The 27558-nt window shown below is 45.1% G+C and overlaps 1 protein-coding gene across 2 annotated transcripts in view; it reads left to right on the forward strand.

The window, feature by feature from the left end:
- Positions 1 to 27558, forward strand: part of dock1 (dedicator of cytokinesis 1) — an 816280-nt gene that overhangs the window by 53699 nt on the left and 735023 nt on the right. For both annotated transcript variants that reach the window (XM_070876753.1, XM_070876754.1), the window contains exon 2: positions 12040 to 12123. In XM_070876753.1, the coding sequence (XP_070732854.1) occupies positions 12040 to 12123 (84 nt within the window). The remainder of the gene's footprint in view (positions 1 to 12039; positions 12124 to 27558) is intronic.

Here is a 27558-nt window from a genome sequence, read left to right on the forward strand (position 1 = left end):
CAGCATCCATAATGCTTTCATCTTGCATGAGAGCAGTGTCTAACGCATGTTCCAGCGTCAACCACAAGGCCAGAGCTGGCTCATGACCCCCCTCCGGAACCCTCAGACAGAAGCCGAGCATCGCTTTAATGAGAGCCATGCAGCCAAACGCAACATTGTCGAACAGACAATTGGACTGCTCAAGCAGCGCTTCCGATTCCTGGACCACTCTGGAGGCTGCCTGCATTACCCACCTCAGTAAATTTGAGTTCATTGTGGTGTGCTGCATGCTCCACTACTTAGCCATCATGAGGGGACAGGAATTGCCAATGGGGATTGCAGGACCACCGAGAGAGAGAGAGAGACAGAGAGGAGGAGGAGGAGGAGGAGGAGGAGGAAGACAAGGAAGAGGAGCTTGGCGCGGAACCTATGCCACCAGCACCCCCCACCACAATCACAGGGGAGGCATCGTGGAGTTTTCATCGCTATAAAAGCCTTATGTCGGCAGCTCATAATTGAAGGCTTTGCTTGAAGAGTGAACGGCACATTTGACCGTTGCCTGGCCATTCTATCCCACCATGTTGACTATTCCCCCTCTTATTCTGCAAATGAGACACAACACAGGAATGTTTAAGGTGAACCAAAAAGTTTATTAAGCATTGTAACATTGTAAACTTTGTAACCTTCATTGTGAAACTTTAATAAAATAAAATAATTAGCTGCATTCAGCAGTGTGATCATTCAACATTATCAATAACATAATCCAGAACATCATAATACTGTGACATTAAACAATCAATGCATTCAGCATCAACAACATAATATACTGCCCCACTATTTTTTCCCACCGGCTTTTGCCCCCCTTCCCCTTATCACCCTCCCTTGCCTGCTGCTCCTATCCAAAGTGGCACCAAGATGGGCGGGCAGCAAGACTGCCAGAGCACTGCTGTGTTTGGGGGAGAGTTAGTGAAGGGGACGCACTGGAACAGCTCGTGGCATGGAAGGCCTGGCTTCTGACTGGCTAGCCTCTTCATTGGCGTCGCCAGTCACAGATGGTTTTGGTTTGGGTGTGACAGTGGGGAACGCAGAGAGTATGGCGAGAGGCTTTATGGACTGCATCAACTGCCCAAGCCGATGCAGAGCTTGTGCCTGTGATGCACTATATTCCGCAAGGGTTCGCGCTACATTCTCCGGGACTCCACTGCCACTGCTGGAGGCCACCAGCTTCTTGTGGGCATTTGATGGCTTCGCAGGTAAAACAGCTCGCTCGCACTGACAGTCTGCGACCCTACCTCTGTAATGATCGCTTTCAGACTGTCGATGCTCGCGGGAATCCTACCCAGGACATCAAGGAGCTGACGGCTGACCTGGGTGTTCTCCCTGGACATTCCACGTCTGCCTGTCTGTTAGCAGACTGACTTTGCCGACTCACCCCCCCGGAGCGATGGCATGCGGGATTCAACCCCAGCACTGTGTTAAGGATGCCACTGATCCCGGGAGTTTCGGAGTTGTCAAACCCTCAGGACCGTCGTCCTCAAAGGAGCTAGTGTCGGTGGTAGAACAGGGTGGATTGATGTTGCGCTGGAATCGCTCATCGGTATACTCCATCTCTTCCTCCTCCTCCAGGCGATGGCCTGACGTGGAGTAGTCCCTTGAGGGATGCTGCGCCTGTGACTGGTCACCTGGAAGTAGAAAGCAACAGACGAGTGGTTAGCAGCAGAGGAGGGGGCAGGGTGACATGAGCCCCCATTCGCCTCGTGGCTGAATCGCCTGACACGCTGTCTCGAATCGTCGTCCTCCTTCATCAAAATCCAAATGTAAAATGGCTGAATCAGCCCCGGGTGTACTGCACATGCGCGCGGTCGCGCCCTGCATTAGCATTTGCAACCGGAGAGCAGACCAGAAGCGCGGGAAGAAGAAAAAAAATTTGCATATGCACAGAACAGCCGATTTTTTTTTTTTAGCGCCGGAACTTTCGGCTCCGGCGCGCACATTGTGTGGTGCAATGCCGGAGTTAACACTAACGCTCCTCGTGAGCTTGCTCTGGCACTAATGTTAACCCGGCGCTAAATTTTTGAATCCACCGCGAATTGTGACCGGAAACAGGTGAAAACGCAAAAAGCCAAAAATCCAGCCCAAAGTGTTTTTGTAGTCTTTGATAACTGTTAAATGATAGAGTATCCACCATGTGAAACATTTAGGTTTAAAATGGGCAGTTGCTTATATCAACCGAAAAGCAATAACTGTTATCCATTTACATTAACATCAATTTCAAAGTTTCCAGTTATAGCTGTGCTTATTCTCTAGTTCGCTCAACCCGACAATAATCATCTCATTAGGAGTGTTGGCTGCTCAGAGATTGTTTTATTCACTCCTTCAATCAGTATTAAAGCGGTGACGTTACATACACAGGCACTGCTTGAAATTGATGTTAAACAAACTGGATAACGTGCATGAAATACAGAGTCTCCAAGATTTCGACTGTTCTGAGAGATCAAAGATCGACAGGTAAGTTTTAACATGCTTAGCCCTTTTACGCTGCAGACACTAAAGACATTTTTGTGATGTAAGCCTACAGTGGCGGTAATGCTCACTGTTGAAATGGACGTCAGATATGATTGGATCATGAAAAGCTTGCGATCAGAACCGTATATTCTCAGTGATGTTGGAGATGGGCGCAATGTTTCCTCCGAAGTAAAAGGTGGTGTGGCTTTGGTCCCTGATGAAGGGAATTGTTTGTACTTTATAAAGGTCAACAGTATGGCAAATTTTGAGGCAGGAGGGGTGCTAGTTTTATGTAAGGCTTGTTAGAACACTTCAAGGTATGAACTGTGAGAGAGCAGAATGCCTCACTACCATAAATAGACCAGCTTCGATGATGCATTTTCAGAACGAACGTGATTGATACAATAAAAAACCATTGAAAAGTCTGTCAAATGTTTTACCGGCCATCGTATATAGCGGGCAAATTGCGTTCATATCAATGCTCCCACTATAAACGGTGGGTACTCTTCCTCAAGCAATGCCCGTCAGTAGCCGAATAGAATTTGATCTTTTAATTTTGATTTACATTTATGTTTGAAGATTTCGAGCGAGCCTTGTACGACATGCCATATAAACTTAGTGTAAATTCTGATGTCCCTTATCCAACAAGGATCTGGATTGAACCATAAATGGGGCTTTAGTTGAATATTCTGATCCCTTAGTCTTGCCCCTTTTGGGTATTGGACAATTTGAGCTCCCTTTGCTCAACTGAACTTCCTTCATTGGTAGGATCTTTTTAATAGGACTAAAATGTTTTCTGTAAGTTGCCGACTTCTGTGCAATAGAGGTGATCCCACTAATATGTATCAGTTGCTTTGAGCACCCTAACATCTAATAGCTTTGTTGCAAATTCAGTAGGGTAATTTTTCTGATTTTCATCTTGCATGTGTTGGATGCTCCCCTAAAACTGGGACACAAGGGCAAGCCTGTGTGGTTTACTCTTGAGATATCAAGAAAATAATGCAACCAAGTATGGACACGTGAATATTGAGTACGGTTGTGCAGTGGTTATGGTACTGGTCACTAAGTAAAACTTACAAGAAGAAAGAATCTGAAGTTTTTTTTCCTTGACTCCCAAGTGTTCAAGCATGAATTCCAAGAAACACGATAGGCCAAAATGGCCTCCTTCTGTGCTGTATATTTCTGATTTTACGAAACCGTAGTTACCTTGCACCAACACCAGTTGCGTTCCACGGATGACATTTTTATAGTTGCAGTGCGAGTGCAACTAAAGTACTCTGTAGCATATTTGTACACACGTTCTTTTACTTTAAATTATTTTCATCATCAAAATATTTCATGAAAGATCCAGGGTGTGTGTCCTTGTTTTACTTCTGCTCTTGTGGAATAGTCACCCGAAGTGTTGCTCATCTGTTAAAGACTAATGGAAAATAATTGGGAGCAATTATATACATCACTTCTATCTCCTGCTCCTCTATTATTGTGATTTATATGCTGTGACCCACAACTGTGTGGTTTACTATTATCTGTAATCTAGCAAATATAAGGTTCAATGTGGAGGGCTAATGTCTGAAGCTAATCACTTATTTCTAAGTTAAAAGAGAATGTTAGGGTAGAAGGAATTTCTGAGGGACCTGAGAATATTTTGACTTAAAATAGAGGAAAGCTATCCCCTGGTTCAGTTTGAAAATGTGCTGCTTGGTGTGATGATGGGCCGTACAGACCAGATCACTTCAATCCCTGCTCTCCACTGAGTTTACATACTTCTCCCAGCTGGAGTGGCAATGGGGTGGTAGTATTGACCTTGATGTCCATGGGCCAGTAGTGGAAATTCGGTTGGGGTTTCTGCTGCCGATTGTTTTTGGGAAGTTTGTGTGTGGGAATACCAGATGAGGACAGGATCAAACTCCTCTCCATGATTGAATAGCTAACATGTACTATCCAAGCACTGGCTAGGCACTGTCCAAGCTTTCACAATGAAGAATGACACTTGTGTAAGGTTTGCAACATGTGAAACCATGCTAGAGCATGTTATTGCCTTCAGGAGAGTGGGGGTGGGTGGGGCAGGGACTAGAAAATCACATGGTCAATCGGCAGTCGGAACTGAATGTGCACAGTGGGCCTTTTTTTAAACAAAGGTATTTATGCTGTACAATTTTCAGCCTGCTAATGTGCAAAATCTGCTGTTTCTAAAGGAGCAATGACTGCTAATGCTGGGAAATCTGACATGATTTAATTGAGTGCACAAGTTCTTTCTTCAGACAGAATTTGTAATATTCTGAACTGATAACTGTGAATTTCTTGGGATGGTGACTCTACCTTTCACTTTCTCTAGTTTGAACTAGGTGTTTCGTGTTGAATAGATTGAGATTGGTAATGTACTTGCATGGAGAATCACATGCATGTCCACTTTGAACAGCTCTGTGCCATGCTGAGTTACTGATGTATTATGCAGATGGAAAGGAAACGTGCACAAAATAAAAGATAATGTTACAAAAACAAAATACTGCGGATGCTGGAATCTGAAATAAAAACAGAAAATGCTGGAAATCTCAGCAGGTCAGGCAGCATCTGTGAAGAGAAAAACAGTTAATGTTTCAGGTTGATGACCCTTCGTTAGTTTTGTTGGCTTTTTAAATAGTCTTTTAGATGTATACTCAAAATAAAATGCTTGCCTGGAGTGTTCTTTTGAAGACCACTATCATTTCAGTCCAAACTTTCAAGTTGTTATTTTGTGTTTCAGAAAATGTGAGTTTTTCTTAGATCTCGTATATTTCTCTAGTGCTGTTTTGTCACACCACTCTGAGAATTTTTCAGCAAAAAAATAAATCTTTGGTGTTCCTGGATGTGTATAATACTGGTACGGCCACATTTGTTTCCCATCCTCAGCTGCCATGAGAAGGTGGTGGTGGGCCTGCTCTTTGAATACTGCAGTCCTTGTGGTGTTGGTGCTCCCGTGATGGTGTTGGCGAATTCTAGGATATTGACCTTGTGATGATGTTATATGTCCAAATCAGGATGGTCTTCCCATGAAATTGATGCTCTTGTCATTTAAGTGGCTACAGGGCAGGGAAGTACTGTTGAAGTAATCTTGATGAGTTGCTGCAGTGTATCCTGCAGATCGTACAGCTGCAGCCATAGTTTACCGGTGAGGGAGCGGGTGGATATCAAGTCCAAAGGAGATCTCTGTTTAGGATGATGTCAAACTTCTTGAATTGTGTTGCGGCTGTACCCATCCAGACGAGTGGTGAATATTCCATCACACTCCTGACGTGAACCTTGTAGATTATGAAGAATCTTTTGAAAGGTCACAATGGTTGGTTCAGTTCAGCTACTGGCCAGTGGTGACCTCCTTCCAAGATCTTGATGAGGGTGGTGTCGAAGGTCAGGGGCAAAGGACTGGGCTCTTGTTTGAGGTGATCATTACCTGGGACTTGCATGGTGCGAATGTTTCCTGTGACTTGTCAGCCAAAGTCTCAGTGCTGTCCAAGCCCTGCTGTAGGATGGCATGGGTTGCTTTATTGTTGAAAGAAAGAAAGACTTGGATTTATATAGCGCTTTTTACGACCACCGGACGTCTCAAAGCGCTTTACAGCCAATGAAGTACTTTCGGAGTGTAATCACTGTTGTAATGTAGGAAACGTGGCAGCCAATTTGCGCACAAGCAAGCTCCCACAAACAGCAATGTGATACTGACCAGATAAACACTTTTTTTTTGTTATGTTGATTGAGGGATAAATATTGGCCAGAACAGAGAACCGGGGATAACTCCCCCGCTCTTCTTCGAAATAGTACCATGGGATCTTTTATGCCCACTTGAGAGAGCAGTTTAACATCTCATCCGAAAGACGACATCTCCGCCAATGCAGCACTCCCTCAGCACGGCACTGCAGTGTCGGCCTAGATTTTTTTTTGTGCTCAAGTCCCTGGAATGGGACGTGAGTCCACAATCTTCTGACTCGGGCAAGAGTGCTACCCACTGAGCCACAGCTGATACTGATGAGTTGTAAATGAAACTGAACACTGCAGAATTTTCCCCTTTGGTATTTAGCAGGTTAAGTTACTGTAGGCAAGAGTTATTCTGTGAAACAATGTTTTCACATGGCTTGATTTTTCCACACTGGCTGTAGTCTAATATTTCATCAGCAAGTCCTTCTTAATAGGGTTGACATTACAGTAGATTAATATATGATTATCACTGCATGGAAGTTGTGTGGTAGTGAATGTAATGTTTTGCTTATATTATTCGTGCAGTTTCATTTGTAAATTGTAAAGTTACTCGTGTCATTTTTAAGTATAGGTGCAACGTTCCAAATCCGGAACTCCGAAAACCGTAGTTGTCCGAAAACTGGACATTTTGCGCATCCCAGATGGAGTCATCTGGAATTATTGTCCAAAAACTGGACATTTTTGAGGTGGTTCAGTTTGGTAGGAGGAATAAGGAGGCTACTTGCCGGTAAAAAGCGCAGAGCTGGGGGGCAGCAGGAATTGGTGGGTGGCGCGGAGCGGAGTGAATCGGCGAGCGGCGAGGTCTGAAATTTGGCAAAACCCAAAATCCGGCACGGATTCAGTCGAGGATTCCAGATTTCAGATGAGAAAATCAATAGTCTGAAATCCAGAATCCTCGACTGAACCCGTGCCAGATTTCGGACCTTGCCGCTCAAAACCCGGCACTATTGATTATCTTGTCTGAAATCCGAAAGGGACGAAAAACCGGCTCAGACTCCGTCCTGAGGATTCCAGATTTCGAACGTTGCACCTGTATAAAAATGTTGATTTAAAATATGCATTATAGTTCTGTTGTACAGTGCAAATTTCGACCTAGGTACAGATATTCAACTATACTGCAGTCAATTTCTATATTTTTATATAAGCATTGAAGAACAAAAACTTAGAATGTAATCTTTTATTTCTCTGCTAAATCACTACTTAACTAATGACACGAGAAATATATCATGGATATAAATAGAATATCCCGGATACTGTAAATAATCCGTGTATCTGTAAATATAAGTGGGAGGTCAAAGGATTGGGAAACTTTTAAAAGCCAGCAAAGAACAACTAAAAAAATAATAAAGAGGGAAGATAGATTATGAAAGTAAACTAGCACGAAATATAAAATCAGAGTACGAGTTCCTACAAGTACATAAAAAGGAAAAGAGTGGCTAAAGTAAATGTTGGTCCCCTGAAGGATGAGACTGGGGAATTACTTAATGGGGAACAGGGAAATGGCAGAGATTTTGAACAAATATTTTGTATCGGTCTTCACAGTAGAAGAGACTAAAAACATCCCAATAGTGGATAGTCAAGGGGCTATAGGGAGGGAGGAACTTAATACAATCACTATCACTAAAGAAGTAGTACTCGGTAAAATAATGGGGCTAAAGGCGGACAAATCCTTTGGACCTGATGGCTTGCATCCTAGGGTCTTAAAAGAAGTGGCTGCAGAAATAGTGGATGCAGTGGTTGTAATCTACCAACATTTCCTGGATTCTGGGGAGGTCCCAGTGGATTGGAAAACCGTAAATGTAACGTCCCTCTTTTTTAAAAAAAAAGGGGGCAGACAGAAAGCAGGAAACTATAGACCAGTTAGCCCAACATCTGTCATTGGGGAAAATGCTGGAGTCCATTATTAAGGATACAATAGCAGGACATTTGGAGAAGTATAATTCAATCAAGCAGAGTCATAATGGTTTTAAGAAGGGGAAATCATGTTTGACAAATTTGCTGGAGTTCTTTGAGGATGTAATGAGCAAGGTGGATAAAGGGGAAGCAATAGATGTGGTGTAATTGGATTTCCAGAAGGCATTCGATTAAGGTGCCGCATAAAAGTTACTGCACAAGATAAAAGTTCATAGAATTGGAGGTAATATATTCGCATGGATAGAGGATTGGCTAACTAACAGAAAATAGAGAGTCGAGATAAACGTCATTTTCCTGTTGGCAAACAATAACTAGTGGGGTGCCGCAGGGATCGGTGCTGGGGCCTCAACTATTTACAATCTATATTAAAGACTTGGACGAAGGGACCAAGTGTAATGTGGCCAAGTTTGCTGATGATACAAAGATGGGTGGGAAAGCAAATTGTCAGGAGGGGACACAAAATTTACAAAGAGATATAGACAGGCTAAGTGAGTGGGCAAACATTTGGCAGCTGGAGTACAATGTGGGAAAATGTGAGGTTATCAACTTTGGCAGAAAAAATAGAAAAACAAATTATAATTTAAATGGCGAAAAATTACAAAGTGCTGCAGAACAGAGGAACCTGGGGGTCCTTGTGCATGAAACACAAAGTTAGTATGCAGGTACAGCAAGTAATCAGGAAGGCAAATGGAATATTGGCCTTTATTGCAAGGGGGATAGAGTATAAAAGCAGAGATATCCTGCTACAACTGTACATGGTATTGGTGAGGCCACACTTAGAGTACTGTGTACAGTTTTGGTTTTCATATTTAACTTGCATCGGAGGCTGTTCAGAGAAGGTTCACTTGGTTGATTCCGGAGATGAGGGGGTTGACTTATGAAGGTAGGTTGGGCCTATACTCCATTGGAGTTCAGAAGAATGAGAGGTGATCTTATCGAAACAAAAGATAATGAGGGGGCTCGACAAGGTGGATGCAGAGAGGATGGTTCCACTCATAGGGGAAACTAAAACTAGGGGACATAGTTTCAGAATAAGGGGCCGACCATTTTAAACTGAGATGAGGAGGAATTTCTTAGGGTTGTAAATCTGTGGAATTCTCTGCCCCTGCGAGCTGTGGAGGCTGGGTCATTGAATATATTTAAGGTGGAGATAGACAGATTTTTGAGAGATAAGGGAATAAAAGGTTATGGGGACCGGGCAGGGAAGCAGAGCTGAGTCCATGATCAGATCAGCCATGATCTTATTAAATGGCGGAGCAGGCTCGAGGGGTCAAATGTTCAACACCTGCTCCTATTTCTTATGTTCTTATATATAAGGGAATCATTAAAAGCTTAAGCAACAAATTCACAGTTGTGAGGAACGTCTTTCTCACAAATCAAATCAAATCTGCTGGAATGCATGCTGTTTACATATGAAGTGTGGGGATTATTTTGTGTTGATATCTCTGAGATTATGGGGTCAAGTTTCGATCCGCGCCTAGAACTGCGCAACCCCGCGAGGCATGCCTGATTTCCGCGCTCAAAACCGTGCCTAAAACTTCTAAAACTTATCTCTGTATTCCCCCCCGCTGCTGGCACGTTCCAGGTCCTTGGCGCAGCACAGCACAAGCTGTGGGGGGCGGAGCCAAGTCCTGGCGCTGAAAACAGTGCCGGGACCTCTGCACATATGTGCTAGTGTGTGCGCGCATGTGCAGTAGCTCCAGGCCGCCGAGGCTGTGTGGGAGGGTCCCGAAGCACACCGCTCCTAGCCCTGGCCAAATGGGCTCACTGGGGCGGCGAAGATCGGACTCTGGCCTCCCTCCTCTTCATCTTCAGCTCCTGCTCCCCTCCCCCCCCCCCCCGGGCCAGCTCTCGCTCCCGCACCGGCTCTCTTTCTCTTTCCTCCCCCACCCCCGCACACACCACCCCAGTTCAGCTCCCGCTCCGGCTCCCCCTCCCTCCCGTTCAGCCGTCCCCCCTCCCTCCAAGTCCTCGGCAGGGCCCGCCTGCCCGGCATCTTGCTGGGGGTGGGCCCCGTCCGAAGTCTTCGACCCTGCTTCCTCTCATCGGCCGGGCCCATTCAGCCTCCTCTCCCCTCCCCTCCCTCCCTCCCTCCCTCCCTCCCTCTCCTCTCCCCCTCCCTTCTTTCCTCCCGCCTCCTCCCTCCCCTCCCTCCCTCCCTCCCTCCCCCGCCTCCTCCCTCCCCCTCCTCCCACCTCTCGCTGTCAGAGACAGAGACACACTGACAGACCGAGAGAGAGAGAGACACACACACTGACAGACACAGAAAGAGAGAGAGACACTGACAGACCGAGAGAGAGACACACACTGGGGGGGCCCGTCCCAGCATGCTGTTGGAGGGCTCCCGGTGCTGCAGTCGGTGAGTGGAAACTTAATTTTTTATTTATTTATTTTTTATTTTTTTGGTTGATTTATTGATTTATCATTTATTATTGATGGCTCTTTATTTGTAAAAGTGACGTGTTTCATGTTTGTAAACTTCCCTCCCCCCCCCCCCCCCCCGCCCCACTCTCTCGTTCCTTGTGCCTGATTTCTAAGTGTAGGCAAGGTTTTTCTGAGCGTACAGAAATCTACACTTACCCAATTCTAAGTTAGTTTGGAGTAAGTTTTCGCTGCCTAAACTTGCAAAACAGGCGTAAGTGGCTGGATACGCCCCCTTTTGGAAAAAAAAATCTGTTCTAAAATGGAACTGTTCTAACTCACGAGAACTGAAGCAAACTAAATGGCGAGAATTGCAATTTGGAAGATACTCCATTCTAAACTAGTTGCTCCAAAAAAAAAAGGAGCAACTCAGGCCGAAACTTGACCCCTTAACTTCGGTTGTCAGCGAAAACAGGTTTTACGCCAAAATGACTGTTTTCACTGAGCTGCCTAAATTTCGGCCTTTACTTCGGTAAAGTCGGTGTTACATGAAGATTCGCGGTGCAAAACTCTAGTTTCGGCAACTTCCGTGGCCGGTAACGCTGCGTGAGAGGCCTTGGGAGGGGGAAAAACACAAAAATATTGCAAAAAACATTCACAAAACACTAAATCGCTGCAAGAAAATAAAAAAAATAAAAACTTTAACTTACCTTTTTTGCAGGTCTTCATACATACCGCTGCTGGCAGGGCTGCACCGACAGGTTTGACCTGTCTGTATCCTGGGCGTGGCGGGGAGTGCCGAAAGTACGACGGTAACGCAATCTGCAGCGTTGCACGTTGTTTCACGTTGGTGCACTTCTCCCTGGCGGTACGTGGAAGCTCCGCTGCAAAAAGGTGCCTGAAGATCCCGCCGACTGTTTTTCTCGCGGCGAGAAAACCTGGTCGCAAAGTCGGCGAAATTCTAGCCCCAAAAATGGTAAACAGAAAAAACTAGTTGAAAGAATAGAGGACCAGAAGTAGTGGGACAAATTGAGCCCCATTGGGCCAATTACTGACAATAGAGAGGAAGGAAAACCCTGAACTAGAAGCATGTTCGGTGAAATTATTTTTTACAAGAAAATGAACCTGCTGAAGTTATTTTGTCTTCCATGTCTCACCTGAAGAAAGAACCAATACAATTATCACAGACGTGCAATAAAATCCTCAATCAGTGAGGCTTCTTTCATTTTCCTGAGGTCAAGCTGAGCTGTTGTGTTAAATCCTCCATTTCCGCCCCTATTTCTATAGGTTGGCTCATTGTTCTTTATGCTCGTTTGTCCTTGCTTCCTTACATTTCTTTCTCTCTTTCTCTTCCCTCTTGTTCCTGCTGTGATTTAAGAAATGCTGCCAACCTTTGAAGGATTGTTTTACATTGTTGAAGTCTCATATTTTAAGCAAAGAATTGCTATAAAGAATTTTGCATTGATAGAAATTTGTGTAATATTTATATTTTAAATGGAACTGAATTTAAATATTTGCCATTCAGTGATTTTTTTGTTTTTGTTTTTTTAGCAATATACAATTACGACTCCAGAGAGGATGTGGAACTTCCTCTGCAGATTGGTGATACAGTGCACATATTGGAAACCTATGAAGGCAAGTACAAATATTTTGTGAACTCTAAAGTGGTTGTTTAAAATCAAGAGATCGTGATCTGCTTTCTGTATTCCTTTCTGATTAAAATTTGTAGCTTTGACAGTACCCTGTACCTTAAAAAGATTCATTTGAACTGACATTCATATTTAACTTTTTAACTTATTCTAATATGTGAAGATAACATTGCCAAAGAGTTGTAAGATGTTGGTTCATGTAAGAGGTTCCCCACTGTCCGTTCTAGACTTCGCTGGCACTCCCACGGGAGATATGAGCAGAGGGCAGGCTTGTCCTCAAAAGGAGAGTCACCTTGGAAAGTCGTGCACATTGTGTACTGGTTTTCCGCAGTACTTCTGTCTTGATTAGAGATGTGTGTGGCGGGGAAGAAAATTAAATAAGGTGCCTTTTCCAAAAGAAAAGAAATGTTGCGTCCCTATTTGAGACGCTTTTTTAATGCTTCTCTAATTTTTACCCCATTCTTCTCATTAATTTTTACCACGTTCCATCTCCGTTCCATTTGGAGTAAAGTCGTTATAGATCCCTATATACAGTGAAACCCACTTAACATGTTCACCTTAGGTACTGGATTTTTTTGTGCTTGGTTATTGATCATTTATTGGTTTAAAAAAAAATCTATGGCAATGTTGTTCCAAGTTCAGATTGATGTGGATGTAAAACACACAATGTAGATAATTCTCCTGATCTGTAATTTTCTAAACTTAATTTCCTAAATATTTGCCTGGGCCAGTGTGGACCTTGGCATTTCTAAGTGAAAGGTCTAAAACCTATATTTTGTGTAAGAAGGTAGAAACATTCAATCCAGTAACTCTGATGTAGATGACTAGTTTCTTAATTCTGTAACTTTCATATAAAACAACATTTTGGAAAAGAAACAAGATTAAAGCATTATGATAATTTTATGCCCAGGTGGCAAGTTGAAAATCCGTCATTTTGGATTGGCTGCAGATTATAGCAGTCACCCAATCGGTGGTGGGAGGAGGAGGAGGAGGAGGAGGAGGAGGAGTGGGGGGTGCGTATGGGAGTGTTGCCAGTATAAGTACAACTTATAATTGCAATTCTTAATGTGACATGCTTGGGAATAGATATTTTTTCTCTAATTTGCAGCTGCATTAAACATGGAAATAGAATGACTGCATGTAGCTGAATGCTCCTTCTACACAATACCAATATTGTGTCTTAATCCAGTGCCTCAGAATAGTATCTGCTACTGTACCATTGTGCCATTTTAATTTCCCACAACCGTCACCTTTGTTGTCTCTCTAAGATGCTCAATTTATTGAATAATTTTTATACTGTGGTTCTCTCATAAACTGCATTCAGACTAACAGTTTTTGGAACTTTGAAGTTGAGAGAGCGATTTATTTTCTTGTGAGAAACCTGGGACTGGATGGAATCCAGCTGCAGAATTGAATGGGGAAGTGTTTCAACTGATGAGGGCACCAAATCCCTTACACTTTTGTCTCAAAACGTATGGACCTTTTTTGATTTGAAGCATTGGAAATTGTTGCTTTTTAAAATGTTGTCCAAGATCAAAGAAGGTAATTTGGTATTCCATCATTGAGTGAAGAACTGTAGGACTATGTCAGAGACTGGTCTTTAACCTATTTGTATTATTTAGATAGAGTAATGTGGCCACACAGTAAAATATGGTCAAGACATTTAAGAGTGGAATATTATACTCTTTGAGCATTTTCTGTCTGAGCTCCTCTAGCGGTTCATTGGGCAGCTGTATAACCAGCTGTGATATTGATGATCTTAGTCCTTCTGTTCAAAGATTTGATTCCCATTCTGTGTTGGGATGTTCGTCTCAGCCAAGATGTTGGCATGAATTCCCACTTTATGGGCCCAAGTTTCCACAAGAAAAAAAACGGGCGCCCCTCCGAGCTGGGCGCCCGTTTTTCGCGCCTAAAACGGCGCCTAAAAAAATTCTCGGTAGTCTCCACCGACTTACAGGTCCTGTGGCACTCGGCGCAGCCGGCACGAGCTGTGGGGGGGGGGCGGAGCCAGGTCCCTGCGCTGAAAACAGTGCCGGGACCTCTGCACATGCGCGCTCTCTCTCTCCCTCCCTCCCCTCTCTCTCTCTCCCTCCCTCCCCTCTCTCTCTCTCCCTCCCTCGCTCAGCGGCACGAACAGCTGCAGAATTCTCCCTGGCTGAAGCACTTTCACACAGGTAGGAAGATGGTTTATTTAATCTTTTCTTGGCTTATAAATGTTTATTCAGGTTGGGTTTATTTGTATAATATTTGTAGAAGTATAAATAAGGATTTATTGTCAAATTTAATGAGTTCCCTTCCCCCCCACCTCGTTCTGGGCGCCTAATTTGTAACCTGCGCCTGATTTTTTAATGTGTAGAACAGGTTTTTTCAGTTCTACAAAAATCTTCACTGGCGCCATTCTACTTTAGTTTGGAGTACATTTTCACTGTGGAAGCTTTCAAATCAGGCGTCAGTGGCCGGACACGCCCCCTTTTGAAGAAAAAATGCTGTTCTAAACTAGAACTGTTCTACCTGACTAGAACTGCAGAAAAAAAAATGTGGAGAATTGCGATTTCTAAAATAGTCCGTTCATCACCAGTTGCTCCTAAAAATCAGGCGCGAATCATGTGGAAACTTGGGCCCAATATTGCTATCCAGTGACTCCTACAGAAGGCAATGCATTTGTAAGGATACAGTACAGCTGTGATGTTCTCTATATTTAAAAACTTGGTGGTGCTCACTCTGTCTCATGAAGAAAATTCATCTGGGTGAGATACTGGTGGGTACCAGTATGTGTAGCTGCATCCCAACATAACTCAATGCTTTTGGGTGAAGAAGTGAAAACTAGAGACAGAAGTAATTACTTGAGCATAGTGATCTGAATTTATTTCAGCTTCATAATCCTAGATCAAATTGTGAGCTGCAGTCAAAAGATTATCTTAGTAACCAAGCCAAGAAATGCTGCTCTTTTCATCTTTCAGATGAAACATTGGGCAGAATTTTGCAGGCAGGCGATCGGTGGCGGGTCAGGTGGGAACATTTTTTTTTGACAGCGGGTCGGGACCCTGCTGCCATGCGCCATTCCCAAATGTCGGGTCTGTCATTGCTGAGCAGACCTGAATTGCCTCCCCCAACACTCTGTGGCGGGGGGCAATTCAGCTCATTATGACCTTGTTAAGAGAATTAACAACTATTTTAAGCTCGTCCAGAGTTTACCAAGTTGCCCACGGGGTCTACGCTACTTGGGGATCACGCCAGATAAGCAAGGCGGGAGTTGAATGGTCATGGAATCATCTAATAACTTGACAGCTGCAAATGTCCAATAAAAGCTCCCCTCTCACAGCTGTTCACGTTCCAAGCTCAGAAGATGTTGCTTACTGCATTTGGAAGACAGATTGAACTTTATGCAGGTTGCAAGTGTTTGGAACAAACTCTCTATTCAGTGCCACCTCATTGGAACAAACTCTCATCATTGACAGATTGCTTCTGTCATTTCAAGTTCACCTGCCATCTATTACATCAGAATGGCTACAGTTTATACTGTTTTATCTTGGTCCTCAGAATCCAACACAATCAGCCCCCACACCAACAACAGCAACCTTTTCCGCAATTAACTGATGCTGCACCCAACCACATTGCTGCGCAGGATGCCAGGGATGGCCTTACCATGGCCAGATTTACTTCACTCCACACCAACACGAACACCAGAAAGCATCTCTACAATGTCCAAGCTATTCCCTTCACACTCATCAGCATAGTTGGGGTGGGGGGGCGGGGCACAGTTATGTCTCACCATTCACTGCAACTCACTAAGGCACTTCCAAAGGTTCACACTAATCTGTCCAAGAACGCCAAGTGTTGAAAATAAAGATTTCAATATTTGACAGCGCATTAACAGAAACTCCACATGAAAATTAGCTAAAACACACAAGTGCCTACCCTTGTGTGTTGTTGGTATGATTGGACTTGAGTGAGTGTGAGGGGTAGATAGTGAGATGGGGGAGTGATAATTTAGATAGAGAGAGGGACGGGTGGAGGTCCAAGGTAAGTTGGTGTATGTAAGGATGTGCAGGAGTAGGGTAGGGAAGGCAGAGTGATGGGGATGTGTTGAGTGGCACAGCAGGTTGAGGTTGAGTGTAGCTTTGCAGTAACATTTTGTGATCTGCTGAGACCATTGAATGGTTTGCACCACTGCTGTTTGTCTCCTAGGGAGGTCTCTTCGGCCCATAGGAAGGAAAGATAACCTCCCTGTGTGCCGTGATTCCCTCCATAAGCATATGGTGGGAGTCATGGGAGAGCCTGTGCAGTGCTTGTCAGTGGTTACCGCACCTCAATGCTGTAGAACACTGACAGCACAAATGTCAAAATTAATTTGTGCGAGGTCACTTTAAGGAAACTGGCTGATGAAGCTTTACTAAATGACATCATCCGACCCGCTTCCTTCAGTTGGCCGGCAAATGCACTGGGTGGGCTTAACAAACCCGATCAGGTAGAAATCATTATGGACAATGGGCTGGAGCCAGCAGTGAGGCCGGGAGCTGCCACTGACGTCACCCGCCGAAGTTGGTAAAATCCAGCCCATTAAAACAGGCCCTGTTGGGGCTCTTGGATGTAAATGAAAGATTTTGAAGAGAAACAAGGGAGTTATCCTAGTGTCCTGCCAATATTTATCCTCAATCAACATCACTTTAAAAAAAAAAACCCAGATGATCTGGTCATAAATACATTGCTGTTTGTGGGAGTTTGTTGTGTATAAATTGATTGCAATATTTCCCACATTATAACAGTATCTACACTTCAAAAGTTCTTCATTGACCATAAAACGCTTTGGGACGCCCTGAAGTCTTAAAAGCTATATAAAAGCAAGTATTTTCTTTCTTTATAATGTGGCCAACTTACAGTTGGCTGCTATGACCACATCATCACCACATCATGTGGAAAAATCATTAACTTAGGAGTGACACAGATGTAAGTTTCTCATTTTGCTGTTTTACCACAAGTACAGGTTATCTTAAGTACAAGGTGGGCTTTGTTTACGTATGCTGTTGTAGAGAACCTGGTAGAATATTAAGTACATCTTTTAAATTCTATATTACTCTGCACTTCTGTTGACTAATATGTATTCCCATGTGTGAATTATTGGTGGTACATTTTGAATATAAAGTTACCAATGAGTTTCCAGTCCTGCTCAGAGAATAGTGACGACTTTTAGATATATGCTTCGATTTTATGTTAAATTTGAAAAATCATTGGGCCCAAGTTTCGGGCCGCGCCTAAAATGGCGCAGCCCGGACCTGGACGCCCGTTTTTCGCGCCAGAAAGTGCGCCTAAAAAAAACTTACCTATTCTCCGGCTCCCTGCAGGTCCTCTGGAGCTGGGCACAGCGCAGCACGAGCTGTGGGGGGCGGAGCCAGGTCCCTGCGCTGAAAACAGTGCCGGGACCTCTGCACATGTGGGAGGGGCCCGAAACACATAGCCCCTAGCCCTGGCCGAATGGCCTCACTGCGGCTACGTGAATGCGGCTATGTGAATAAGGCTCCTCCCACCTCCGCGACTCTTCTCTTCTCCCCCCCCCCCCCCCTCACCCCGGACCTCAGCGACGACCCCCCCCCCCCCCCGAGACCTGACGCAACCTACCTGTAAATCCAGCCCGAGGTTTTGGGCCTGGCCGTTCAGCCTCCTTCTCTCTTTCCCCCCCCCCCCCCCCCATCTCCTTCCTTCCCTCCGCTCTCCTTCCCTCCCTCCCTCCTCTCTCCTTCCCTCCCTCCCTCCCTCCTCTCTCCTTCCCTCCCTCCCTCCCTCCTCCTTCCCTCCCTCCCTCCTCTCTCCTCTTCTTTCCCTCCCTCCTCTTCTTTCCCTCCCTCCTCTTCTTTCTCTCCCTCCTCTCTCCTTCCCTCCCTCCTCTCTCCTTCCCTCCCTCCTCTCTCCTTCCCTCCCTCCTCTCTCCTTCCCTCCCTCCTCTCTCCTTCCCTCCCTCCTCTCTCCTTCCCTCCCTCCTCTCTCCTTCCCTCCCTCCTCTCTCCTTACCTCCCTCCTCTCTCCTTACCTCCCTCCTCTCTCCTTCCCTCCCTCCTCTCTCCTTCCCTCCCTCCCTCACTCCCTCCCTACATGCTCTCTCCCTCCCTCCCTGCATCCTCTCCCCCTTCTCCCCCTCCCCCCACCCCCTTCTCTCCTTTCCACCTCCCTTCTCCCCCTCCCCCTCGCTGTCAGAAACACAGACACTGACAGACAGAGAGTGAGAGACACACACACAGACAGACAGATAGCGACACTGACAGAGACACACTGGGGGGACAGTCCCAGCATGCTGTAGGAGGACTCCCGGTGCTGCAGTCGGTAAGTAGAAAATGTTTTGTTTTATTTTTAAAAATTTTAAAAACATTTTTATAAATTTTTTTTGATTGATTTATTGGTTGATTTATTGATGTATTTATTATTGATGATGGCTCTTTATTTGTAAAACTGAAGTGTTTAATGTTTGTAAACTTCCCTTTAAACCCCCCCCCCCCATTCCCTACGCTTAATTTGTAACCTACGCCTGATTTTCTAAAGTGTAGACAAGGTTTTTTCGAACGTACAAAAATCTTCACTGACTCCATTCTAAGTTAGTTTGGAGTAAGTTTTCACTGCCTAAACTTTGAAAACAGGCGTAAGTGGCCGGACATGCCCCCTTTTGGAAAAAAAAATTCTGTTCCAAAGTGAAACTGTTCTAACTGACTATAGAACTGGAGCAAACTAAATGCCGAGAATTCAAATTTCTAAGATACTCCATTCTAAACCAGTTGCTCCAAAAAAACAGGAGCAACTCAGGCCGAAACTTGGTCCCTTTGACCCCAAGTTTCGTCCCGCGGTGAAAACGGCGCACCTCCGAGCTGGGCGCCTGTTTTTCGCGCCGAAAACTGCGCCTAAAAAAAGTCCGATATTCTTGTCTGCTTGGCGCGGCGCGCTCTTCGCAGCAGGGGGCGGAGCCTAACACTCGCGCCGATTTTCTAAGTAGCAGGGGGCGGGTACAATTTAAATTAGCCTTCGTGGTGCCGACAACCCTGCGCGTGCGCGTTGGAGCGTGCGAGCACGCGCAGTCTCACACAAACATTGGCACTCGGCCATTTTTAAAAATACTGCAGAAAAAGTTAAGATTTGTTTCTTGGACCCCTGCAAAGGCTTGTAATTTAATTTTTTTTGATATTTCTGTGTGTGAGGGACTGCTTTGAGCAGCACTGCTGAATAAATCACCTGCTGAATTCAGTGAGTTCAGCTTTTCACTGCTAAACTTGCAGAACCGGTGCTGCATTGGTGCATGCAAATTAAGGACTGTGTGTTTGGAGAAATTAGAGTGCCAATTCAACTTTGCAATGGATCAACGCCCATCAAAAACAAAGATGGCAAACCATTGCATAATACGTGGTGTTGACAATGCAGCACCCATTCTGCAAATTTAAATATAAAACTGTCGATGTGGCTGCCTCTCCCTGTCCAAATGGCCTCAGTTCCCCTCAGCTCGAAGGCTGCTGCTGTATCTTCGGCTGCCGTCGAGCCACTGACGTCGTCCCTAAAGCGTGGCCGAATGGCCTCAAGCACCATAAAGAGCTGCGTGTGTCAGGTGTTGATTCTTCGGCTGCCGGCCAGCCACTGACGTCGCTGATATCCTATGGCCGAATGGCCTCGGGTCCGTCCGGTGCTGCTTCTTCGCGGCCAGCCACGAAGAGAATGAAGGCCTGCCTCAAGCACTGCAGCTCAGCTCGAAGCTTGTTGCCGCTGCCGTCGAGACACTGACGCCACACCCCTGCCTGTCTCCAACATGAAAGGCCTGCCTGAAGCACAGCAGCTCGAAGGCTGATGCTATTTCACACAGGTAGGAACATGGTTTATTTAATCTTTTCTTTGCTTATAAATTTTTATTCAGGTTGGATTTATTTGTATAATATTTGTATAAGTATAACTAAGGATTGATTGTAGAATTTAATGACTTCCCTTCCCTCCCCCCCCTCCCCCCCCACCTCGTTCCCTACGCCTAATTTGTAACCTACGCCTGATTTTCTAAAGTGTAGACAAGTTTTTTTCGAGCGTACAAAAATCTTCACTTACTCCATTCTAAGTTAGTTTGGAGTAAGTTTTCACTCACGAAACTTTGAAATCAGGCGTAAGTGGCCGGACACGCCCCCTTTTGAAAAAAAAAAATTCTGTTCCAAAGTGAAACTGTTCTAACTGACGAGAACTGGAGCAAACTAAATGACGAGAATTCCGATTTCTAAGATACTCCGTTCTACACCAGTTGCTCCTAAAAATCAGGAGCAAATCATGTGGAAACTTGGGGCCTTTGTTTCTAACCTGAATTGCCCTACAATTGAATAATTTGAGAATGCTCATTTATAATGAAACCCATATAGACAGTGTAGAATCAAAGCAATTTATCATGTTTTCTTTCAAAGCTAGAAGCAGATTGTACCTGCTTTACCCCGTATTATTTATCTTCAATTTGTCAAGCTATAAATTGCCATCAGATGGATAAGATGCAACATGGCATCGCAATAATCCTCAATCGTCTCCTCCCAGTGGCTAAAGAACTTCTCCCAGAGTTGTAATGTGGATTCCACCCACTATGGGGAACAACGGACATGATCTTCATCGCACGACAAATCCAAGAAAAATGTAGGGAGCAACATTAATCTCTACGTGGCTTTCTTTGATCTCACAAAGGCCTTCGACTCTCTCAACCACGAGGGATTATGGAGTGTCCTTCTCAAATTCGGCTGTCCTCAAAAATTCGTCCCCATCTTCCGTCTGTTTCACGATGACATGCAAGCCCGGATTCTTACCAACGGATTCACCACAGACCCAATACAAGTGCAGACTGGGGTCAAGCAAGGCTGTGTCATTGCACCAACGCTCTTCTCAATCTTCCTCGTTGCAATACTTCATCTCACCCATAACAAGCTCCTCGTTGGAGTGGAGCTAATCTACAGGACAAGCAGGAAATTGTTCAACCTCCCGACGCCTCCAGTCCAGATCCAAGGTTGCTCCAACCTCTGTCATTGAATTACAATATGCAGATGACACTTGCGTTTGTGCACATTTGGAGTCCGAGCTCCAAACCATCGTTGATCCCTTCACTGGAGTGTATGAGAGTCTGGGCCTTGCATTAAACATCAATAAGGCAAAGGACCTCTACCAACCTGCCTCCGCCACACTGTACTGCTCCCCGATTATCGAGATCCACGATGAGACCTTGGATAATGTGGGCCACTTTCCATACCTTGGGAGCCTACTATCAACAAGGGCAGTCATTGATGACGAAGTCCAACACCACCTTCAGTGTGGCAGTGCAGCCTTCGGCCGTCTGAGGAAAAGAGTGTTCGAAGACCAGGATCTCAAACCTGGCACCAAGCTCATAGTCTACAGAGTAGTAGTGATACCTGCCCTCCTGTATGCTTCAGAGACATGGACTATGTAAAGTAGGCCTCTCAAAGCACTGGAGAAGTACCACCAACGCTGCCTCTGCAAGATCCTGCAAATTCATTGGCTCTTTATTTGTAAAACCGAAGTGTTTAATGTTTGTAAACTTCCCTTTAAACCGCCCCCCCCCCCCCCCCCTGCCATTCCCTACGCCTAATTTGTAACATATGCCTGATTTTCTAAAGTGTAGACAAGGTTTTTTCAAATGTACAAAAATCTTCACTTACTCCATTCTAAGTTAGTTTGGAGTAAGTTTTCACTGCCTAAACTTTGAAAACAGGCGTAAGTGGCCAGATTTTTGAAAAAAAAAATCTGTTCCAAAGTGAAACTGTTCTAACTGACTAGAACTGGAGCAAACTAAATGCCGAGAATTCAAATTTCTAAGATACTCCATTCTAAACGTCGGTGTTCTCTCTCAGGTCAACATCCCCAGCATCGAGACATTGACGACGCTCAACCAGATCCAGTGGGTGGGCCACATTGCTTGCCTGATGCTAGACTCCCGAAACAAGTACTCTACTCCAAACTACGTCATGGAAGGTGAGCCCCAGGAGGGCAGAGAAAACACTTCAAGGACACCCTCAAAGCCTCCTTGAAAAAATGTAACATCTCCACCGAGTCTTGGGAATCCTTGGCCCAAGACAGCTCCAAATGGAAGAGGAGCATCCGAGAAAGCGCCGAACACTTCAAGTCTCTTTGTCGGGAGCATGCAGAAGCCAAGCACAAAAAGCGGAGGGAGCGTACGACAAATCAAGCACCCCACCCACCCGTCCCTCCAACCGTCATCTGCCCCACCTGTGACAGAGACTGTAGATTCCCGCATTGGTCTCATCAGTCATCTTAGAACTCATTTTAGTATGGACGCAAGTCATCCTCCACTCTGGGGGACTGCATGAGAAGAGAAGTACTGATTCTACTGTTTGACTTGTTTGTAGAAAGTTTTAAAAAAAAATTAGGAAAAAATATGGAGTCCTGGCAAATAGTAAAATTACAAAATTAACTTTGTGGAAGGCCCTTTAATTTAACTTTTTTTATTTTCAGTTCTTCCATATTTGGTGAAAAATTAAATGTTAACGTACTTTTTGTTACGATCTGCTGATAACCAAGGCACAGTACTCCAGTTAAATGGTTCAGCATTGTAACCAAGTTCTTGGAATTTACCTAGGGCCATCATAATATTCTGCTACTGAACAGTAATGTATTCTAATATGTGAAATCAATTATGTATTTTTACAATTGTTTCACTCCCACTCAATTGGTAGCAGTCATTACATATGCGGACTTTATTAAAATATAAGAAAAATGTAAGGACAAATGAAGGCGATTCAGCACTTTGAAGCTTGTCCCACCAGTACTCTGACTTTTCCAATCCAGTAACCATCTACATTTTGAATATCCCTAATATCTTTGAAATAAAGTTGTACCTCTCCAATCCAGCACTCTTGGGACCTGACTGCTATCAGAGCAGAGAATTTTCCGGACCACGGGAGGTCACGCCGACCCTAGCGTTGTCAGTAGTACCTTAGACTGACCGGGTACTGCTGACAACGACCCAGCCATGTTCTGCGCATGTGGTGCGCAGCATTTCTCAGGCCCAGATTCGCCGCCTCAGTCAGTTGCCACGCACCTCGCTTCCTCTTCGTGCCGACGCGACCAAGGAGGGGGCACCGGAGGCAGCAGGGAGAAGAGGAGCAGCCAGCCCCAGGACACAGTGCGGGTCGCGACCCCCCGCCAGGAATGATGCCAGACCAGGGATGTTGCCGGAACAAAAAGTCTCGGACTGGAGAGGTCGGGTCGGGGTCACTGTTCTTTGTCATTGAAAGTTGGCATGCAGGTACAGCAGGCGGTGAAGAAGGCAAATGGTATGTTGGCCTTCATAGCTAGGGGATTTGAGTATAGGAGCAGGGAGGTCTTACTGCAGTTGTACAGGGCCTTGGTGAGGCCTCACCTGGAATATTGCATTCAGTTTTGGTCTCCTAATCTGAGGAAGGACATTCTTGCTATTGGGGGAGTGCAGTGAAGGTTCACCAGACTGATTCCCAGGATGGCAGGACTGACGTGAGGAGAGACTGGATCAACTGGGCCTGTATTCACTGGAATTTAGAAGGATGAGAGAGGATCTCGTAGAAACATAAATTTCTGACAGGACTGGACAGGTTAGATGCAGGAAGAATGTTCCCGATGTTGGGGAAGCCCAGAACCAGGGAACGCAGTCTAAGGATAAGGGGTAAGCCATTTAGGAATGAGATGAGGGGAAACTTCTTCACTCAGAGTTGTTAACCTGTGGAATTCCTCTACCACAGGGAGTTGATGCCAGTTCATTGGATATATTCAAGAGGGAGCTAGATATGGCCCTTACGGTTAAAGGGATCAAGGGGTATGGAGAGAAAGCAGGAAAGGGGTACTAAGGTGAATGATCAGCCATGATCTTATTGAATGGTGCTGCAGGCTTGAAGGGCTGAATGGCCTACTCCAGCACCTATTTTCTATGTTTCTACAACCTGTACCTTATCTGGTAAATTATTCTAAACATTGGTTGCCTTTTAGGGTAATTTTTAAAACCAATATGCTGTCCTGGTGTGCAGCTTTTCCCACGGAGAGTGCATATTGGGAATTTGGACGAGAAGATCTGTGGGCCCTGCAGGATTTTCCTTCCATCAGGGACACATTGCGGTATGAAATAGTTGATAACATACTGTTTCGACCAGTATATTTGGAGCACTTCGTACAGCTTTGGTTACCTTGCTTCAAAAGGGACTTGCGTATGTTGGAAAGAGTGCACAGAAGAGCAATAGGAACAATCCGTATTATGACTGAAAATTCTGGTGTTGGCTAAGTCCACTCACCTTGTACCCAAAATTCCCACTGCGAATCTGTAAAATTACTCGAGTTGAATATAGATTTTTTTTTTCCCCAACATCTGTTTTAAATTTACTTTTCACTATTTAAATTTTATTGTCTGGTCCTACTGGCTTGACTTACCTTGAAGTAATACCCGACTTGTGTAATAATAGTACCAATAGCCCAATACTTCACACTGTACAGTGAGATCTTCAGGTTTCAAATCCACACATCATTATCTCTTCTGTTTTTATATTCTACATCTCTTGAGATTCTTTGGGGCTGAAATTGCCCCTTTCTATAAGGCCCATGGCTGCGCACGGGTCGGTGCGGACTGGCCGCCGAATCTCCACGGAGAGGCTGCCATTTTATAAATTGCCCGTCCTCAGTTTTGGAGCGGTGGTAGGGGACTGCTCCGCCTGTTTTCTCGCTGCGGCGTGCACCTGCCGACCACTGACCGAACGGCTGTGACCCCTTCCTGCAATTGCCCCTTTTGAAAATTGCCCTGCCATGCTGATGACTTGCAGCGTTGGCCACTATGCCGCGCCCCACTTCCACCCCGCTAGTGATGGCCACTCCGCCTCGATGATGAAGCCACTTCCGCCCTGCTCCAAAAAAAAGCATGAAGTGCTGAATTTCTCCAGTTTTGGCTGCACCATGCATTGGGGCAGTCGGAACACTTCAACAGCGGTGGGTGCGACTCGTTTCGGACGGTGGGCAATTTCAGCCCCTATATCTCTTGTTAAACAACCTTATCAACCAGAGGTGCTGCTTTTAATGTTCTGTGAACCGGTACACGCAAATGTCTCTGCTCTTCCACAACACTGCCCAGTTCCATCTTGAGTTTAATTACTGCTGTGCTAAAATTTATCACTTTATACTTACTGACATTGAATTCCATCTGCCACTTTCTAGCCCATTCCCCTATTTAATCAATATCCAATTGCAGTTTCCTTTAGTCTTCTAAAGAATTAACCTATTTTGATATCAATTTCAAATTTTGACATCGTTCCCTTTAGGCCTATTACTCATCAGCTATTTTTTTCCTGTGACCTACTGTTTCTTGTCTGATTTTTCAGTGAACAGCATAATTCTACTTGAAAATTTTGCAATTTTTCTCTAGTGTGTTACATTTTTTTTTTCTCCTGTGAAGAAATAGGTCACAGAATGGCCATTAGGATGGAGCTTGGTTAACATGAGGTTAGCAAGCTGGAGGATCAGTAATGGTGCTGGGATATGAATCACTGAATCGGGGCAGAGTTAAGCAAAGCCAAGAAGGCAATATATCCAACAACGACGATTGGCATTTATATAGTGCCTTTAGCATAGTAAAACTTCCCATGGTGCTTCACAGGAACATAATCAGACAAAAATTGACACTGAGCCAAAGAGGGGAGACATTAGAACAAATGACCAAAGCTTGTCTGAGAGAGAGGTTTTAAGGAGCGTCTTAAAGGAAAAAGAACTAGAGGTTTAGGGAGGCAATTCCAGAGCTTGGGTCTAGACGACTGAATATATGGCCGCAAAGTAAGTTGGGGATGCACAAAAGCTCAGAATTGGAGGAATGCAGATTTCTCGGAGGGTTGTAGGGCAGGAGGAGGTTACACCGATAGGGAGGGGCGAGGCCATGGTGGGTATTGAAAATGAGAGTGAGAATTTTAAAATCAAGGTGTTGGTGGTGTGGGAACCAGTGAGCACATCAGTGATGGGTGAATGGGATGGTGTGTGTTCGGATACGGACAGCCGTGTTGTGGATGATCCTGATAGAACTATAAGAAGTACAATGGACAAGGGATTATGCCAGTAAACCACATTCACTATGATCAGTTTAATATCTCCCTCAGCCTCCCTTTGAAAATTTAAAGCTGCTGTTATATGAGAATTTACAACACTATATGCTCTTAGGAGAATCCTATAAAGACTGCGATATGTGTGAGCACTAGGCCCGTGCAGCAGAGCTGGTCTCCAATCGTCTTGGGTAATCCTTGCCACTGGACTAAGACCTAGCTCTGTCAAGCCTGTCTGGTGGCTGGTGTGCAATGGCCACTACACATTAAAACAAATCCATGCACGGGCATCTTCCACCCTTCAATATGTAGTTCGGGACCTGGAATATTAGGTCCTTCATTGAAACACCTGTGAACTCATTCATTTTTGGCGTGGAAGCAAGTCATCCTCGTTTCAAGGGACTGCCTATGATGATGATGATGATGATAAAGGCTGGAGGTACTACAAGTTTGCATTTTATTTCAAACCTGCAGCTTCTACACAATGCATCTACTATTTTTTCAGCATGCTCCATGTATCTTAAAAGGGCAATGCTATCCTGTTCACATCCTTGTTATTAAAATTGAGCAACTCTGTTCAATAATTTAATGTTACAGCTTAAAGTAGGAAGTATTTGCTATAAAGAAATAGGTAAGCTAGCTGTTTAATTATTCTGCTAGTGTTACACACGTGTCCTTTTAGGCTGCTGAGGGAGGGTAGTAGTGATCAGGATGCAAACAAGCTGATATGTGCTTTCAATTTGAAGGCTGGCATCACTGCTATCCTCTGAATAGACTGATTCAAAGGGCCCAAGTTTCCACACGATAAAAAACGGGCGCCCCTCTGAGCTGGGCGCCCATTTTACGCGCCTATAACGGCGCCTAAAAAAAAAACTCGCGATTCTGGAGCGTTCTGCAGCTCCTTGTCTGCCTGGCGCGGCGCCCAGGGGGGCGGAGCCTACACTCGCGCCGATTTTGTAAGTGGGAGGGGCGGGTACTATTTAAATTAGTTTTTTTTCCTGCCGGCAACGCTGTGCGTACGCGTTGGAGCGTTTGCGCATGCTCAGTGTGAAAAAAACATTGGCACTCGGCCATTTTTGTAGTTCTTTGTAGCTGTTTAATTTTTGAACATTTTTTTTAAATAAAAGCACATTGCCATCAGCATATCAGCACTTGCAGCCTTCTCACTGTCTCCTCCCCCCCCCCCCGCGGGAAGAACGGGCGCCCCCACCCCCCCGCGGGAAAGAACGGGCACCTCCCCCCCCGCGGGAAGAACGGGCGCCTCCTCTCTCTCCCTCCCCCCCGCCCCCCGCGGGAAAGAACGGGCGCGCCTCCCCCTCCCCCCGCGCGGGAAGAACGGGCGCCTCAGGCTGACTACAGCA

The sequence above is a fragment of the Pristiophorus japonicus genome, chromosome 3 (assembly GCF_044704955.1).
Source record: "Pristiophorus japonicus isolate sPriJap1 chromosome 3, sPriJap1.hap1, whole genome shotgun sequence".
Classification (NCBI taxonomy): domain Eukaryota; kingdom Metazoa; phylum Chordata; class Chondrichthyes; family Pristiophoridae; genus Pristiophorus; species Pristiophorus japonicus.